The sequence below is a fragment of the Haliotis cracherodii genome, unplaced genomic scaffold (assembly GCF_022045235.1).
Source record: "Haliotis cracherodii isolate W230 unplaced genomic scaffold, xgHalCrac1.p SCAF_6, whole genome shotgun sequence".
NCBI classification, from domain to species: Eukaryota; Metazoa; Mollusca; class Gastropoda; order Lepetellida; family Haliotidae; genus Haliotis; species Haliotis cracherodii.
In genome coordinates this window covers 52,029,956-52,049,277 of record NW_027266319.1, presented here as the reverse complement: position 1 = coordinate 52,049,277, position 19,322 = coordinate 52,029,956, and the positions used below count along the sequence as shown (strand labels likewise).

At 41.8% G+C, this 19,322-nt stretch overlaps 1 protein-coding gene across 1 annotated transcript in view; it reads right to left on the bottom strand.

Annotated features, from left to right (window-relative positions):
• Nucleotides 1-17,498, bottom strand: part of LOC139445491 (tudor domain-containing protein 1-like) — a 96,510-nt gene extending 79,012 nt beyond the window's left edge. The window contains exons 1-7 of the mRNA XM_071226632.1: nt 17,424-17,498; nt 15,222-15,349; nt 9,552-9,690; nt 8,342-8,863; nt 6,300-6,540; nt 4,398-4,522; nt 1,626-1,765 (exon numbers count right to left, since the gene is read on the bottom strand). Coding sequence (XP_071082733.1) covers nt 1,626-1,765; nt 4,398-4,522; nt 6,300-6,540; nt 8,342-8,863; nt 9,552-9,690; nt 15,222-15,344 — 1,290 coding nt within the window. The 5' untranslated portion in view covers nt 15,345-15,349; nt 17,424-17,498. The remainder of the gene's footprint in view (nt 1-1,625; nt 1,766-4,397; nt 4,523-6,299; nt 6,541-8,341; nt 8,864-9,551; nt 9,691-15,221; nt 15,350-17,423) is intronic.
• Nucleotides 17,499-19,322: the final 1,824 nt, after the last annotated feature.

Sequence of the window (19,322 nt, the reverse complement as noted above, 5' to 3'; positions counted from 1 at the left end):
AAAAATCCTATAAAGTTATATCATTGGGTGTGTCTTTACCGAATCACCGGTCGATTCCAAGAAAACGTGTGTACAGCTGATTGCTGTTTCCGGCTTAGTTTACGAGAAAATACACAAGGTAATCTTAATCCCTAGATATAAAACAATGCCTCGTAATGTTCTCGTAATACGTAATGAAGTTCAACTTTGACCTCTGACCTCCACAGACGCCATATTTATCGAAGGGGATTACATGTACAATAAACAAGATCGTCTCAAACGTAACTCAGTGTCACTGGTAAATTGACTTCTCACGAATCAAAGATATTACCACCAGCGGAAGTGTACTGTCCGGATAAGTGAGACAATTTTGAGTGCATTTCAGTGTTTTGTGTATGAAAATGACCGTCCGGTTCCGGAAACTGAATTTCCGGATATACGGGTAAATTTATATAGTAATTATTTCGTTTTGAAAGAAAATCGTCCGGGAACCGAGGTTTCCGGATATCTGAAGTCCGTATAAGCGGGGCACGACTGTATCTGGTTCTCTCAGTAATCAGTCCTTGTATTGGACATTGGGTCCAATACCTCTAAAGTTTATTTATCATACTACATCAGTAATCCCTGAGTTATGCGTAATTTGTCACAATTTCTTGGGCTAGAAAAAAGACATCATCGAACAGTGGATTTAAGATTATGTGCACATGTTTCTACCGTATTCGACGTAATAAGCGCCCTGCTCTAATAAGCGCCCACGGCGATAATTGCTCATATATTGGCTAGTGAACAATTCCAATTAGCACCCCTTCCGATTGATCATTGTACACAAGACTTATTTATTCGCTTATAATACGCACTCGTGTGTTATATGCACCCTTAATTATGGGCAATTAAATTCTGAAAAAATATATCTGTCGTATATAAACATTTCAGGCTGTCAACATCAACCACGAAATTTATCTTTCAACTCTGTTTTTTCCACCAAAATTATATTCTAATAAGAGCCCCCTATTTCTAATTTTGAGAGCGCCCTGGGCGCTTATTACGTCGAATACGGTATTACATTTTACAGCAATGCATCATTTATCTATGTGACACTAGCAGCTGTGTTTCAACTTTGATACATTTACTGGACTTGGATGCAACCTGGTTTTGTCTGGAGCAACTTGGTTTTCATGGCAACATGCACCTGGTGCAAGTTGATTCAAGTTCTGTAAATCAAGCACCTTGAGACATGAGTCAATTTTGATTGGGTTTAACGTTGGTTGGTTGGTTGGTTTACGCCGCACACAGCAATATTCCAGCTATATGACGGTGGTCTGTAAATAATCGAGTATGGACCAGACAATCCAGTGATTGATATCATGAGCATCGATCAACGCAATTGGGATCGATGACATGCTTCAACCAAGTCAGCAAGTCTGATCCCGATGCCGTTAGTCGCCTCTTACGATAAGTATAGTCACCTTATTACGACAAGCATGGGTTGCTGAAGACCTATTCGTCACGGGTCGATTGGGTTTAACAATTTAAACAGCCATACTTTTAGCATCCCTCAGGACTCACAGTGTCAATCATTTGCACACATTCCCTATGTGTAAGTGTACAGGACTCAATATTGTGTGTCCAGCGAACCGTGCACCTACCCCAGAGAGAGAGCAGAAGATGGCCTGTGATGGCAGGATGGCCAGGCTGGCTGGCAGCTGCAGCAGCGAGGACGACTTGACACACTCGTAGTTGCCGTAGTCCACGTAGATGACGTTGCAGTCCATGTCGACCTCATTTACTGCAATATAGGAGCACAAGACAAAATTGAGGAGAGGTGAGGTGAGGTGAGGTGAGGTGAGGTGAGGTGAGGATATGAAGACATGCATCAACCAAGTCACAGTGCCTGACCAATCGGCCCTGTTAGGCGCCTCTTACAACAAGCATGGGTTGCTGATGATCAATTCTACCCGGAATTTTCATGGGTCTATATATACTGACTACGACCCAACTAGTCCTTGTTTTATCCCTTCATGCCAAGTGCCAGGCAGGGTAACAACAAGTATCTTTTCACAATTTTTGGTATGATGTGGCCGGAGATGGACTCAACGTCCATCTGCTCTAACAAAATTTAAATATGAACCTCTATCCTTCAATTAATCACTGGATGGTCTGGTCCAGACTCCATTATTTACAGACCGCCATCATATAGCTGAAATATTGCTGAGTGCAGCGTTAAACAACCAACCAACCAACCAACCAACCAACCTCTATCCTTCACCCATTACCCTTACACATGGCTAATGGAAGGAGAGAGATTCAGTTTGTTTGTTTGTTTGTTGTTTATCGCAACACTCAGTATCATTCAAGCTTTATGATGTCAGCCTGTAAATAATCAAGTGAGTGAGTGAGTTGGGTATAACGCCGCTTTTAACAGTATTCCAGTTATATCGCGGTGTGTCAACTTAATGTGGGAGGAAAGCCCGAACTGATGCAGGTCTCAGACGTCTACAACTTCGGTGAAACCCACGAGCACAGGTATGGTGCTGACAAACCTAGAATTGGGGCGAACTGGGATTTGAACCCACAATCATAGGTTCTTGGCGGGCCAAAGGGATGCAACTCTGCACAGTGAATCGCGGCGCCTTAGACGACTGGGCCAACCGTGTCCCCTGTAAATAATCAAGTCTTGACCTGACACTCCAGTGACTGACAACATGAGCATCAACATACGCAATTGGGATTCGATTACATGCATGAAACAAATCACCAAATTGCATTTGTCACCTTTTCGGCAAGCATAGTCGCCTCATACGACAAACACTGTCGCCCCTTACGACAAACACTGTCGCCCCTTACGACAAGCACAGTCTCTGTGATTTACAATTTAGCTTTTGAAACAGTGATTAAATATTTACAGCAATTCACAGGATTTGATATGGATTTTTCAACCTAAATTTATACCCGAGACAGGGACCATCAACCCTCAAATTTACCGGTCCAGGTCATATTGTACTGGTCAATCTACCATGACATTGATGAATGCTTGATTCTGACTGGATTAAAAGAGGTTTCCTTTTCAAATATATTAAGCCTTTTCACAAAACAAAACGCGCGTATAAATACACAGATAGCCTACATATCGATTCATAGAAAATGTCTGCCGATCAATTACCCCCCTATGAACTGTAAAACGTATCTATATTTCCTCTAATACACGCTGGGTCTCTAATACCAGCCAGGTCTCTAATACACGCCGAGTCAAGGGCTCTCGCGAAATTAACAGACGACATAGCATCAAATACAGGAAATACGGTAGTTTGATATAAAATTTTAAGGCGTTGACTAGGCCGCAACCCTGACTGCTTCGATGATGACATTAAAAGATTTAACGAAGGCATATCATTTGCATACAGATGAAATGTTTCTGAAACTGTAAGGGAAAGTTCTATGGTGACCAGAATCAGAACAATTTCAGCTATTTCCTCAGTGAAACAACAGACAATGAAAGTAAAACATAATATTATAAAAATTGTTTGAAAAAACTATATTCATGACAACATGTTGTTTACAAACAGCTTTAGGGATTTTGTTATATAGTTTGTTTACAGGTTATTTTGCTCAAAAAATAACCATAAGGGTTGGCGATATAAGTAAAAAGATATATATTAAAATTCAAGTAGTCACTATATAGTATACAGCTGCCACACTGTGATATAACAGAAATTCTGCTAGAAAACTCACACTGTATTATACACAAAGAAAGGAGTCATGAAAGGATTCATGAAAGGAGTCATGAAAGGAGTCATGAAAGGAGTCATGAAAGGATTCATGAAAGGATTCATGAAAGGAGTCATGTTTCAACACTGAGGAAAAATCAGACATAGTGTGGAAGTTAATTTAAGGTACTGACGTTTACTACAATATCTGAAAAACCATTGGACCTACTCCAGTCAAAGTTTGTATGAGATTATGAAACAGTCATACATAACTGGATATTACATTTAAAGACAATTAGTGCTGAATAAAAAATCTGTCTATTTAGCTATGACTATATTTCATACGCCTAACGCTAACACGGTATTCGTGCGTGCGTGATTCCCGTGCACCCTTACAAGTTGAGTTGATTGGTTCAACTGTGTCATATGGCCCTGTGACGCAGGGGTAGCATTATGCAGAAGGCTGTTTCAATGAATGCTCGTTTCACCCGAGACGAACAGGTCTGGTTGTTGATGCAATATAGTGATAGCTAAATAGACAGATTTTTTATTCATGCACCGATTGTCTTTATATGTAATATCCAGTTATGTATGACTGTTTAATAATCTCATACCAACTTTGACTGGAGGTCCGATAGTTTTTCAGATATTGTAGTAAACGTTGGTACCTTAAATTACCTTCCAGACTATAAATCCTAGAGAAATAAAGTGTACCTCGGACTTCTATAACTTTGGCTCTGTAGTAGAACTTGTCAATTGAGAACTGACTGAGGCATAGCATGCCTGTCTGAGGATCACTGAGAGTTGCCTCCCCTTGCTGCAGTTGGGAAATGTAATGGCTGGAAGGGGAAAGATCGTAAGTCCAATATAATGTATCAGATTTTATTCAAAGGATGGCCAAATACCTGGCTGACTAACAATTTACTATTGGCATTATAAGACGACGGTCTGTAAATAATTGAGTCTGGACCAGACATTCCAGTGAATAAAATCATGAGCATCATTCCACGCAATTGGGATTGATGACATACTTCAACCAAGTCAGCCAGTCTGACCACCCGATCCCATTAGTCGCCTCTTACGACAAGCATAGTCGCCTCTTACTGCAAGAAAGGGTTGCCGGATCTTCACGGGACTCACTAAGTTAATAAAAAAGGCACTACTATATTTAACCCCTGTCAAAGGATCAGAGTGCACTCAAATTTCATTCTCAACCCCCTGGGGAGTACACAAACCAAGCTGCTTTATCAGGTGCTAGAAGGTTTACAGACACATTGCCATCTCATCCTACTGGGTACCCATTCCCTGCTGGGTGAACAGAGGCATAATTGCAACAAAGTCTCGTGCCAAAGGAGACACCACATGTATGTAACCTGTGTTTAGATGAATTGGGCTAGAGTCCTGCAACAGATGGTAATCAAAGGCATTAATCCAGCCTTGGTCTTTCATTCAGACCCTGAAGCACATCCAAAACTGCAAACAAGTCTTGTTTTGTAAGAAAGTATTTAACTTTTTTGAGTTACACTCTGGAAACGAACACCACCCCTGTAGAACCTAAGTCCAACTTATTGCCATGGAAACGTAAAAAATAAAAATTTCTAAAATTCCTAAATAGCAAGAGGCACCAGTCCAGTATGTGTGTGGTAAACATGAAAGTTTTTGTTGGAAAGTATTGAATGGGTTTTGAGTTATGCCCCGGAAACAAACTCTAACCTATAGAACCTAAGTCCAACTTGTTGCAATGGAAACGTAAAAAATAAAAATTTATAAAATTCCTAAATAGCAAAAGACACCAGTTCAGTATGTGCCTAGTAGACATGCAAAGTTTTGTAAGAAAGTATTTAACAGTTTTTGAATTATGCTCCGGAACGAACACCACCCTTAGAGAACCTAAGTCCAACTTGTTGCCATGGAAACATGAAAAATAAAAATTCGTTGGGGCGGGGGATAAAAATAAGTCAACAATAACAACTCTACAGTTTCCTTATTTAATCAATAACACAGCAAAACCTGTGGACAACAATACATTATCAGGGGCATTATTCAGGGCCCACTTGCAAAAAGCGATCTTTGTGCTAAGACTATCGTAAGCTATGTTAAAGTATGGGAGTTACGATCATCTTAGATAGCTTTGTGCAAGTGGGCCCAGCACACCAATGCAACACAAGCCTTGCCCTATCAAGAAACAGTAGTTTGCTAGCGGGCAAGGGGTATTTAGTGTTTTAGGTTTATAAAAACAAGGGGGCACGGGTGGCCCAGTTGTCTAAGGCGCCGCGATTCGCTGTGCAGAGTTGCGTCCCTTGGGCACGCCAGAAACCTATGATTGTGGGTTCGAATCCCGGTTCGCCCAAATTATGTTTCTAGGTTTGTCAGCACCATAGCCGTGCTCGTAGGTTTCACCGAAGTGGTAAACGTCTGAGACCTGCATCACTTCGGGCTTTCCTCTGACTTTAAGCCGTGATATAACTGGAATACTGTTAAAAGCAGTATTAAACCCAACTCACTCACTCACTTTTAAAACAAAGCCCATTTATCTTTTTTAATTGCTTGGTTAGCCATAGAATCACTTGCAGCAATTATTTTTTAAAAAAATGTTTTGATCAAAGCAACTCTTACTTGATATCCATCCTCAGCCTTTCAAGTGCACAGCCATATTGCTGGACATAGAATGACCAGGGCGTCCCTATCTCGCTGACCATGACGGGGATGACCGGTCCGACAGTCAGTGTACAGTGGGAGATTGTCGGGCCAAGGCCGTAGTCAAATGATGCTCCCCCAACAACTGACTTGGATAGTGTGTTGGGGGTGAAGGCACTTGGCGAGCTTTTGTCAAGCTCATTCTCTGGTACATCTGGAGCTGTGAAAAGCATTCATAAATTTAATTGATATATAATAAAAAGATCAAATTTCTACATGGTCTAAACAATATGAATCTTAAAAATATGGATTTTATACATTTTGCCTAATGTACCACTGATGTAAGGGAGGTAACTCAAGCATAGAAATGTCAAGTCTACAGATACATCAATCTCATTAAAATCAGATCTAAGTTCTCGCTGCCGCTAAACAAAGATCTGAGGACATCCCATTACAGGTCACATCAAAACGACCTTTTGCGAACTTTGACCGACCACTGAAACGAATAACAAGAAGTAGATATCAGCCAATGAGAAAGCAGCTCTCTTGAGCTTTACGGCACTCGTTTCAACCTGGCCACTTCCATTTCAGACTACGCTTGAAAAATATGTTCACAATTCTCGATTAAAATTTTGAAAACTGAACAAAAGAACAATCCGGAATGTCTAATATATGGTTATGATTGTATGGCAGTGGTGAGGTGAAATGGGGTTTAACGTCGCGTCCAAGATTATTGCACTTATATAGCTACGTGCATGCACGTGTGTGTGTTTGTGTGTGTGGCTGCTTGTACTAGTCCGGACTGATGCCGATTTATAGTGCTAGCCCACTGAGATACCATGCGGCAGTTTAACATGAATATCCCACTCAGACACAGTATATTGACTCCGAGCCGACCAGTCCTTGTTTTAGCCCCTTAATGCCGAGCGCCAGACAGGGTAACAACAAGTACCATCTTTTAACGTCTTTTGGTATGACGCGGCCGGGGATCGAACCCCGGACCTTCCGCTCTCCGGGCGGACGGTCTACCACAAGACCACGGAGGCGGTCTTGTATGGCAGTGCTTCCCACATACTTTGCAACGCCTCCTCCGTTCAAATGTTTATCCGACAGAAGCGAGAGATAGACGATAATTTTGACGGAATCAGTCGTCCGGGCCGTAACTGTTTCGGAATACCCCGTTTTAACGTTTTCGAGGTTGCATGTTTACAAAACACATTCCAACTGTCACTTTCATGATCTGGTAAGCGACGCTTAGATTGGTCGGATGAAAGGTCGTTCTGACGTGACTCGTAATGGGATGTCCTCAGATCTTTGTTCAGCGATAGCGAGAACTAATATCTGATTTTAAAGAGATTTACAGTTACAAGCATATGCTTACAATATTGTCCAGACAACTTTTTGAGTCACCGAGTAACTTCCCACAAATTATCATTCACAAGGAGTTTTGTTAGTTTTCTTTGGGTATGCAATATGTTGTTTTTACACAAATGAGCAGATATTTTTAAAACTAATTCTGCTTAAAATGCTGTTTCAAGTGACTTCTAATTTGTATCTGTTCATGTGCTGTGCCCAATGTGTAACATGCCGTATAAGAGGGTCTGGATGGGGGGTATTGCAAGTCAGTTGTCATTAGTTTTGGGGCTTAGCCGTTCAAAAGACTCTTAAATTGAGGATTAAATTGTCAAGTTGAATCTAAAATGCATTATCATTTCTGTGCAAATGCGGATCACATGTCTGGCTGTAGCTAAACATTAGGATAGCTGGCTCAGCTTTTTTCATTACAGCAATTATTATAAGATTTTAGCATGCTTACAACCATTAACAGTAAAAATTTAATTTACTCAAAGCAGCTTTGTATGGACATTCAACATAAATCTTTTACAATCTGACTTTAAAAAATTGACTCATCTTATGTTTACAATCATTTTTTTTTGTTTCTATATGCAAAACAGTATACACCATTAGGACCCTAACGCACGTCTAAACAAATTACATCATCAACTTACAGTATGTCCTACCTTCAGCTCTAGGAACTGTTGCCTGATCACCAGCTTGGTCTAAAGACCTCTCATCAGCAACATGTCCCACTTGTGATAACGAATCTGACTGATGAAAATCCCCATCACATGACATCTCCATGGCAACATTGTGGCCACCACCATCACCACATCCAGCCTGTTGTGTGCTGTAACCAACAGAGTTGTCTCCCCTATTCTCAAAGGCTACAGAGTTACCTCCCTTGGTCTGCCCATGTTCCTCATAAGTCGCCCCATCAATTTCCAAAACCGATTCCTCCAGTACCCAAGCATGGGGCTGGGTGGGCAGTAATGAGGTCGGTGAGTTGGACGGAAGGTCAGTGTCAAGGGACCTTTCAGCTGACCTCCTTGGCTCTATGTCATTATCACTTTCTACATCCTTGGAAGGCTTGGAGGCAGAATGAGCATCTTGGTCCCGTGAAGGTCCTTTGGATTCAAACGATGACTTGGCTTTGGACCTAGACTCTTCATGGGCAGCTGTCTCGTCATCGCTGGTTGTGTTTTCTGTGTAGGCAACAATACAGAATCATTGACATCATTCAGTGCAACAATCAAACACAAGCCACGCCCATTCTATCAACAGACAAATAGCAAACAGTAGTCCGTTAGTGGGCGTGGCCGAACTTTTTACAGTTTATAGAAACAAATGCAAAAACAATTGTTTGGACTATTCTTCTCTGTTCGGGGTGGTCGGGTAGCCTAGTGATTTAGGCGTTCGTTTGTCACTCCGAAGACCCGGGTTCGATTCCCGACATGGGTACAATGTGTGAAGCCCATTTCTGGTGTCCTCCGCCGTGATATTGCTGGAATATTGCAAAAAACAGAGTAAAACCATACTCACTCTTCACTGTTCTTGCTACTCTTGGTTAGCCAATTAAATTCCACGGCATCACTTAAGATTTAAGAAATACACATTGAAAGAAAAAGTTATATCACTGTCTTCATTGATAGAACACCTTTCAATTTCCATTTACAGAAAAGAACATTTTCATCTTAACAGTGGCACTTTTGCATTAGTAGTTCATAAACATCCTGGTTAAATGTTGGGTCTTCATTTCTGGTGTCCCCTGCTGTGATATTGCTGGAATATTGTTAAAAGCGACGTAAAACCATACTCATTCATCCACAAACATGCTCCATCATACTCCTCCCTGGGAAGTGGGGTCTTCGCATGCAGCCCCCCCCAACTCACCGATCATGTCCTCCGCAGTGGCTGTGAGCAGTGTGCAGGTGTTGAGGCATCGGTCCAGGTCCTGCATCACGTCAACGTACCGCTCCATGAACAGGTGTGGGTCCGATATCGACAACAGGTGCTCCGCTGACGACTCCGCCTGCAACCCACATCAAAGCTGTCGGGGATGGAAATATAGCTGCCTTCAAGTACCACAGGCCACAGATGACGAAGTTTGGAGTTAGGGTTCTAATAACAAGAGGTGTATGGGGCAGCCTTGTGGAAAAAGCTTTGCTCATCATGCCGAAGACAATGGGTACAATGTGTGAAGCCCATTTCTGGCGTCCCCTGCCGAGATATTGCTGGAACATTGCCAAAAGCACTGTAAAAACATGCTCAGTCATTCTAAGAAGAAGAACTTTTGAACCATCGACATGCCGTGGATCGAACCACTGACCTTCCGCTTTCCTGGCTGTCCTCCCAAATCTCAGACATCCCATTTGTCAGACAGCTTATACCAGGATTAGTCAAGGGTGGTTTAGTAACAGTTACCTGTTTACCTCTGTTTAAAGTGGAACAGACCAAAAAACACACATTTTGAAGAATTCACAGGAGAGGTTTATTATGCGCTTTTAATCATCAAATCATACCAGAAATCACACTTTTTGAAGCATTCATTACTTTATTACAAAGACACTATATACACAAGACACACTGATCACAGTTCAGTACAACGACTGTTTTCAGCTCAGCTTCACCAAATGTCATACAGCATCCAAGAATGGAAGAGGTGTCTTCTTTCCACTGACCTTGCTTCTTCCCTGGCCTGCTTCCTCACAGTACTGACAAACCTGACAGGAGTCTGATCTCTAGGTGGGTGGCAGTGGTCCGAGACATCTTTAAAGAAGTCTCCAACAGTGGAACATTTCCCGCGGTAGGTCTTAATGATACATCTCCAGTGTGTGGTCTTGCCTCTGTTTCGATTCTTAGAGTAAATGAACCCATCAAGGAATACTTTGTTTGAAACTCGTCCCCAGAACAATAATATTGCCTGCTTTCTTTGTTTCAATGGGAGTTCTCCTGTTTCTACTTGTAGTGCTTCTAGTGAAGTGCCTGTTGCTGCGCCTGTGGTCTTTGTAATGTATTCTGTCGACAGAATTTGATGCTGAGTGAAAGGCCTCACAACCATAGTCTATTTTTGATCTGATAAATGATTTGTAGAGGTCCAGCTGAGTGTCCCTCGATGTGCCCCTAGATGTGCCTAATATTGACCGTAATACGTTCAGGTCTTTTTGACATCTGTTTTCTACATATTCTATATGTTGCACGAAGTGAGGTGTTGATCAAGGACAGGCCTCAAAGTTACAACTAAAACAGTCGCCAATGCAGCCTAAATTTCAGTTTGTCTACTATCGAAAATTCAGAGGTAGCCAAATGACTACTTGAAAAATATCTTGTGGCAACTAAATTATATTGCTACACATCTGTAGAAACAAAAATACATAACAGCTGATTTTGGAAAACACGTCTGCTAATAATTGTACTTGCAAATAATTCATCCAAAAGTCGACAATGAACCGAAATACATAAATATTATTGTAATTAGTACTTTATTTTAGTTGACAATCCCCATTGGATAAGCAAGGATATACCTGTATAATCTAGTAACATAATTGCATCATTGTTCGTCAGGTTCGAGTAACAAGTAACAAAAAACAAGTACAGCTTCCACTAATATACAATTCCAGGACATTTATAATAGTTATTTGATAAAATATCATTTCATATTCTTTTGGCTACCTACACAATTGGCTTGACCTCTTGATTTTACCACTGGCTACCTGGGAAAAAATACTTGTAGCCATATGGCTACTTGGTAAAAATTTAAACTTTGAGGCCTGAAAGACCAAGAAATATTGCAGATTTTTCGAATTTGTTTGGTTTTCCTTTTATGGAGACACAGGGTATCATAGCATCATTCCCCCTGCATTTGAACAGAACTCCAACAGTTTTTTCACTTGAAAGGGTAAACCCCCATTTACTGCCCCATTGATCTACTCCGTCCTCAGCTGACTGTTATTTTTTTTTTATTTGTGAAATTTCTTTGTGCTTTACCAATATTGCTCCGTCATCAGCGAACTTAGAAGTTTGGGTAGGACAGTTGACATGGTCAAAAAGATCATTGATCATGATGGTTGGGCTTATAATGCTACCTTGTGGCGGCCATTGTCCAGTGCCATAGGATCAGATTGATTGTTCCCTATTTTAACTGATAGCGACCTGTCTTGCAGGAAGCTGTCTATGAAGTTTGCCATGTTCCCTTCTTCCTTACTGACTTAGACTTACATAATGATAGTGTAATATCGTACGGTATCTCTAGTACATGTGAGATTAGACTCAGGTTATGGAGAAGTTTAAAATAATGTGCTCTTATTCTACCTAACATTGTATTTAACATTGTTTGTTAATCTTCAGTAAAAAAATAAAACACACGCAACACGAAACAGGTCAAACACAACTTATAAACACAATCATAATCTGAGTTGAAGTAGCATACTCTGCCCACAGTTGGAGCAGCTCATTAACTAGTAGGTTAGACCAGGCGGTGACACTGGTCACACTTGACTGGTCTGTCTGACGATTGGGTCATATGACAAATGGGATGTCTGACAATTGGGAGTGAACCCTCCACACAGCTGCTCTATTCACTAGACCATAAAGGCGGTCAGACAACTACAAGACTACCCACCACCCCTATGATGTAAAGATGAACAGGTCTGAGTTTGGGTGCTGGAGAAGGATACAGCAAGGACAAGACTACCCACCACCCCTATGATGTAAAGATGAACAGGTCTGAGTCCTGGTGCTGGAGAAGGATACAGCAAGGACAAGACTACCCACCACCCCTATGATGTAAAGATGAACAGGTCTGAGTCCTGGTGCTGGAGAAGGATACAGCAAGGATAAATCAGCAAGACTACCCACCACCCCTATGATGTAAAGATGAACAGGTCTGAGTCCCGGTGCTGGAGGAGGATACAGCAAGGACAAGACTACCCACCACCCCTATGATGTAAAGATGAACAGGTCTGTGTCCTGGTGCTGGAGGAGGATACAGCAAGGACAAGACTACCCACCACCCCTATGATGTAAAGATGAACAGGTCTGAGTTTGGGTGCTGGAGGAGGATACAGCAAGGACATGACTACCCACCACCCCTATGATGTAAAGATGGACAGGTCTGAGTCCTGGTGCTGGAGGAGGATACAGCAAGGACAAGACTACCCACCACCCCTATGATGTAAAGATGGACAGGTCTGGTCCTGGTGCTGGAGGAGGATACAGCAAGGATAAATCAGCAAGACTACCCACCACCCCTATGATGTAAAGATGAACAGGTCTGAGTCCTGGTGCTGGAGGAGGATACAGCAAGGATAAATCAGCAAAAGGTGTGGAGTTAACTTCAAGAAAATACACAGAGCAGTTTTGTTTGTATCATTCAATCCCTCATTATGTCCTCGAGCTGATTTTGGAAACATTTTTGCTCACCTGGAAGATCACAATATACATTTAGATTCCATGTACAAGCATAAAGATGCTGGGAACCTATTCCTAATCAGAATCCCCTGTAGGAAGTATTAAGATTGCTTTGACAAAAGGTACCAAGCCCTCCCAGGAAAAACAATGACTGCTGCCTGTCGTCTGCTCCTCTGACCTGTGACACACAGTGCAATAGAGACGATCTTATCTCAAAGATGGCGGAGTCCTCCCACACACAATGACGGCTGCCTGTTCTCTCCACCACTCATCTGTGCCAGACAGGGGCTTATCTCTAAAATTGCTGAGTCCTCTCATTCACAATAACTGCTCCCTATCATCTACACCTATGCAATGGTGGACGGTCCTATCTCTAACACTGGGGAGTCCTGCCTCGCACAATGAATGCTCCCTGTCATCTGCACCTGTTCCAGGCACTGTGCAATGGTGGACAGTCCTATCTCTGACACTGGGGAGTCCTGCCACACACAATGACTGCTCCCTGTCATCTGCACAGTACCCCCCCATTTATCATACATGCCGTTTGTCCCACATAGAGGAGGACAGTTGTCTGTGTGGCAAAGCCCGGTTTTATGTGACACACAAATTAGCATCCAGTACGCACAAATGAAGAGAATGAAGAGAATGGATGCAGAAAAAAATATCCTGTGCACAACAATATTCAATGTAGCTACAGTGCATCAAAAGCAGTTATGGGTGTCTGTTATTTCATCCATCAATAATGACCACTGTCCATCATTGATTCATTACAGGCTCTAAAGTAATTATCGAGATGTATTGAACACTACACCATGTCATTACTTTACAGGACCCTCGTATTGCCCTTAAGAGTAATTATTTTATCTTGTAAGTCAAGGTAAAACCCTGCAAAGCCTCGTCCTCTTACCTGACTGTTAGAACAGAAAGCTTCAGGCAGCACAACACACACCAGAATGTGTAGAGCATATTTATATGAGTTTTAATTCATCAATATCAGTGTTCCCGCTGGCTTTTGAAACGTCCAGTCCTGGTGGACTGACAACACTACAAATTACCAGTCCCCCCTAATTTTTGTCAGTCCCAACTTTCCAAAATAAATAAACATATGAAAATTACCTGGCTTTAATTCTTTCGACATTATGCTCGATTGCAAAGACACCATCTCTGAAGCAACCTAGTTAGATCTACTTGTCATTCATACAAAGTTCAGTCACAATTTACTCTTCTTTTTTGGGATATTACTGGACGATGTCGCTACGAAGATATACTTAACCTCAAACCAAAGCAAAATGTTATTTTCTTGTACCAAAAATGGACAATGGGAAATGCTGATGGTAACAAACAAGCTGACATCGATAAAAAATATACTTATTTGAATATCGCCAGTGATTTGCTCAACATAAAAAATTTATTAGGTACTTTATTTGCCAGTCCACAGGGACTGGCAGTCAAATGAATTACCAGTCCAAGTCTAATCTTACCAGTAGAAAATTGGTAAATACCAGTCAACGGTAACACTGCAATATTCCTTCACAGTCTTGTTTACACATCTGCAGTGCTGACATGGCAGATAGTGGCCTTGTTCCCATCAAGCAAAACTATTTTCTAGTTACGTTAACAGCAGGGCTCAATTTAAGGAGCTTGATATAACATGCACCAGGTGTATGTTGACATATAAACCTGTTTGAAACCTGGTACCTAGTCCTGCACCATGATTGTGGAATGTATTTATTTCATGAATTTTTTTTATCTAGATATGTATACAAAAGCAAGTCTAGAAAGCTCTAGCTAGCTCTATTCCACATAGGAAATCAGTATCGGGAAAATTATTTGTTTAATTTTAGAGTCAAGAAGGGTATTGTGTAATATGAGATTTCATAGACTAAATGTTAGTCTACCTGGTTCCATAAATTTATCAAAGTTGAAATGTGCACATAATCTTGAAGTACCTACAGCTTGATCACATCAAGCCCCCCCAAAAGCATGAAAAAATACACATAGCATGGAGATTATTGAAGTTGTACGGTAATTAAAGCTTAAATTGGTTCAACTGATGTAACTACAAGCGTGAGTCAAGGGAAGTTTTTATCAAGCGAATACTTACTTGTGTCCTGCCACAGACAATAACTGCTCCCTGTCGTCTGGCACACTCACCTGTGAGACATACTGTGCGATGGAGGACTGAAGGATGTCCCGCTGTTCCCGGAGTGCCTCCATTTTCTCCCCAACCTTCCTCTGCAGCAGCAGCAGGTGCTTCTGTTTCACCTTTGATCCCATCTTCACTGCAAAGACATCACAAGACACACATATTTTACAAACAATGTAAATTCAAGTTGTGGTGGTCTATAAGAGGTATCGTTGGCAGCGATAGAAATTGGCACTTGTCCTGGTCCTTGCCAAACTGCCCAATAGTTAAAGTATCATAAGACTTGCATCTTCCCGAGGCAAGGGCGTTAACTGACTATAAAAGTCCAGTTTTCACTCTAGGCTGGAATTCCAGAGTTACATATTGGCTGGACTAACCAGTCTATGCCTAGTCCAACCAAATCGCATCTAACGAAGGGTTTGTAAACAACATGGATTTCAACGTGCAGATTTCGGCTGACTGCAGGATTTGCAAAAGATGTGTACTGTCAACTGGGTGTCGACACACTTTTTCCAAAGGTTTTCATGTTTTTAATCAAGGTGCTCAAGTGATCCGACGCGCTTTGCGTAATAAGACCTGTTTGATTACAATACAGATCTTGATTATCGATCAGATCGTCTTGACTAAGGGCCACCATTTTGTTTGAAGCAAATGCAAGTGACATGAAAGGTGGAATCTGAATGGTCGATAGGAGAGGCATAGAAGGGACGTAAGTCGTAATAGCCACTGGTGGTGCTATTGACAAGCCACAAAATTCCAACCTAGTGCTGAAAGGGTGGAAACTGGACTTTTACAGTCAGTTAACGCCATTGCCTCAGGAAGATGAAGGACTTGTAGAAATTATAAGGACTAGTGGACAAGTCCACTAGTTGGGGTCAGGATAAGTCACGCATCCTGATACTATGGGCACAAAACAATTCACATCCTGATACAATACGTTTATTTCACAAATTGACATTCTTTCTTTTTGCAGGTGAATCACAACCCTGAATCATTGTTTGTAAACTTCAGAGACTGAAGCTGAGATGTAGGGCTGAAAATATGGGCTAAAGGGCACTGTGAATGTTATGATATGAATAACCAACCGGGAAATACTTCAGAAAGTGCATAAGCTGGTTGTTGAAGTTTCGTTTAGCATTTTAAATCTGTTATAGTTCATCTGGCATTTTTTGTGTCTTTTTGCGTACCTGTAGATGTTATTTTGAACGACTAGGGTTTTTTTCTAGGCACCCTTAAATTGCTACTTTGTAGGGTTTATTCAGGCCTACCAGAGAAAACCAGCAGAGAGCTACCAAACTATGGAATATGTACACACTGTAAAGGGATATAGCCATACAAGTCACGAACAAGAAACAATCCCCATAATGTTAACATGCACTGTGGTGTGTAAACGTCTGAGATCTGCATCACTTCAGGCTTTCCTCCCACACTAAGCTGACACGCCGTGATATGACTGGAATACTGTTAAAAGCGCCGTTAAACCTCACTCACTCAAAGACACCAAACACAGAAATTCATGCAGCATGTTGGTTGGTTGGTTGGTTTGTTGTTTAATGCCGCACTCAGCAATATTCCAGCTAGGCCTATATGACGGCAGTCTGTAAATAATCAAGTCTGGACCAGACAATCCAGTGATAAATATCATGAGTATCGATCGACGCAATTGGGATTGATGACATGCATCAACAAAGTCAGCGAGCCTGACCACCCGATCCCGTTAGTCGCCTTTTACGACAAGCATAGTCACCTTTTACGGCAAGCATGGGTTGCTGAAGACCTATTCTACCCCGGAATCTTCACGGGTCTCATGCAGCATGTAAACTTTTGTTGTGGTCAACATGATATACTGTGTTGGGTTTCATTGAAAATGTGCCAGTTTCTTTTCTTTTATATGCAAACTTTATGAGAATTATGTCTTGTTTGTATCGTCTATGCAAAGTGTTCAGATATCTCAGAGTTTGGTGGGTCTATGCTGGTTTTCATTGGTAGGCTTCTTCATGATGCTCAAATTCGAGGCGAGAATAGACTGCTGTGGCGAGTGTGTGGTGTTGATATGATGGATATTGTGGACAGTTGCATGAGTTGTCAAGTAGCTACTAAATGCCTCTCAAAGAAGTCATAAACACTGCGTATGACGATTCACGGGAAAGCGAAAAAAAGGCACGTAAAGAAATGGCCTTTCACTGAAAAATAATAATGCTGTTATGCACCTTATTTAACTAATTGCCGAAAAAATCAACATTTCTTTAACTTTCGTTGTTGACAGGTTATATCTGTGATTCCCGCCAGCGTGGTTCAATGACATGTGCACCCGGCATTTGTTGACATGGTGTGTTGCTGAAGCTCCTCACAGTGACAATGAAACCGGAACAAGCTCCACACAGCGATATCCCGTTCGCGGAGCCCCCTATACCGAGAGTGTTACGAAGGTGTCATGCGCTGGGAAGGAGCTTGATACCGGCAGGCCATTCGTGACCCACTCGTGTTATTCCGGGTCAAGCCGAATCTTCTTGCAGGTTGCGGAAAGGGGCAAGTAGTGAATGGACGGTTACGGAAAGGGACGAGGCTCGCAAAAACAACAACGATGACGTAACTTTATTAGCTGCAAACTGGTAACCGCTGTTCTTTTCGTGTAGACAGTTACCGATTTGCTGAGAAATGGAGAGTGTGTGCATCGCTTTTGCAGTAAGGACATGTGCCAGGAATACACGTAGTTATAGGTCCTTGGCTTCAGCCATTCTTCTGTTTAATTCTTGGATTAAAAAAAGAAATAAAAAATGCAATGTTCCCAAACCCATGCCCTGCTGATTTTAAACGATTGGTAACGCTAAAGAAGCATTTGATAGGCAAGCTAAGCAATATGTTGCGAAAAAATGTTAGGTCACTCCCACTAGCAGACCTTTGTCCCGATTGGTATATGGTCTCTGGTTAAACGATGTCAATTGGTGCCCATGCACATGGAGTGAGTGAGTGAGTATGGTTTTTACGCCGCTTTTAGCAATATTCCAGCAATATCACGGCGGGGGACACCAGAAATGGGCTTCACACATTGTACCCATGTCGGGAATCGAACCCGGGTCTTCGGCGTCACGAACGAACGCTTTAACCACTAGGCTACCCGACCGCCCCCCATGTACATGGAGATACCTACTTCTTTTTTGCCGATATGGCTAACCCTCAAATTTTACATGGCTGTTATTAATGTGGAGGTGGCGGTCTTGCTGGGGCTGCCAGTTTTCCCAAACCTGGTTCCTCTTTAAGTCTATAGACACATACTAATAGCAACCCACGTAACAAAGGAAATGGGAGATAATATAGGCTTTAAATCTGCATGCATGCAGGAAATCTGATACAAAGATGAAATGAACATATCGCACAGAAAAAAAACAGTTGTTCAGTTATCTTAATAAAAATATAATAAAAAGGGAGCCCAGTGATTCTCTTCATTTTCAGATACTGCAGTAACCTAGACTTGTCAAACATTATAGACTTGCATGGGCTGTAGTTGATATATTTGTAACAGGGTCTGTAAGACAGACTGTGTGTGGGTAGAATAGGTCTTCAGCAACCCATGCTTGCCGTAAAAGGCGACTAACGGGATCGGGTGGTCAGGCTCGCTGACTTGGTTGAAACATGTCATCGACCCCAATCGCGTGGATCGATGCTCATGATGTCAACCATTGGATTCTCTGGTCCAGACTCGATTATTTTACAGACTGCCGTCATATAGCTGGAATATTGCTGAGTGCGGCGTTAAACAACAAACCAACCAACCAATCAAGTTGATAAAAGAGGAAAAACTCCCAGTGTTATCTAAGATACAAGGGTGATATTTTATTCACCATCCAACATCATTCTGCCAACTTTTTCAGTTTGTAGACAGTATTAAGCAATACTGTCTATAAACTGAAAAAGTGTCGTAAGTGTAAAAAGTACCGCTAACAGCTTCAGTAGCCGAGCCATTAATGATGTCATTTGATCGTCCGATCGTGTTCGGAGTAAGCGTCGGGCGGCGCAGTGACTGGAACCAGTGTACAGCATGACAAGTAATATGAGAGACGGGGCCCAGTTTAAGCGGTATATTGCACACGCTGTGGAGGAGCGCGTGA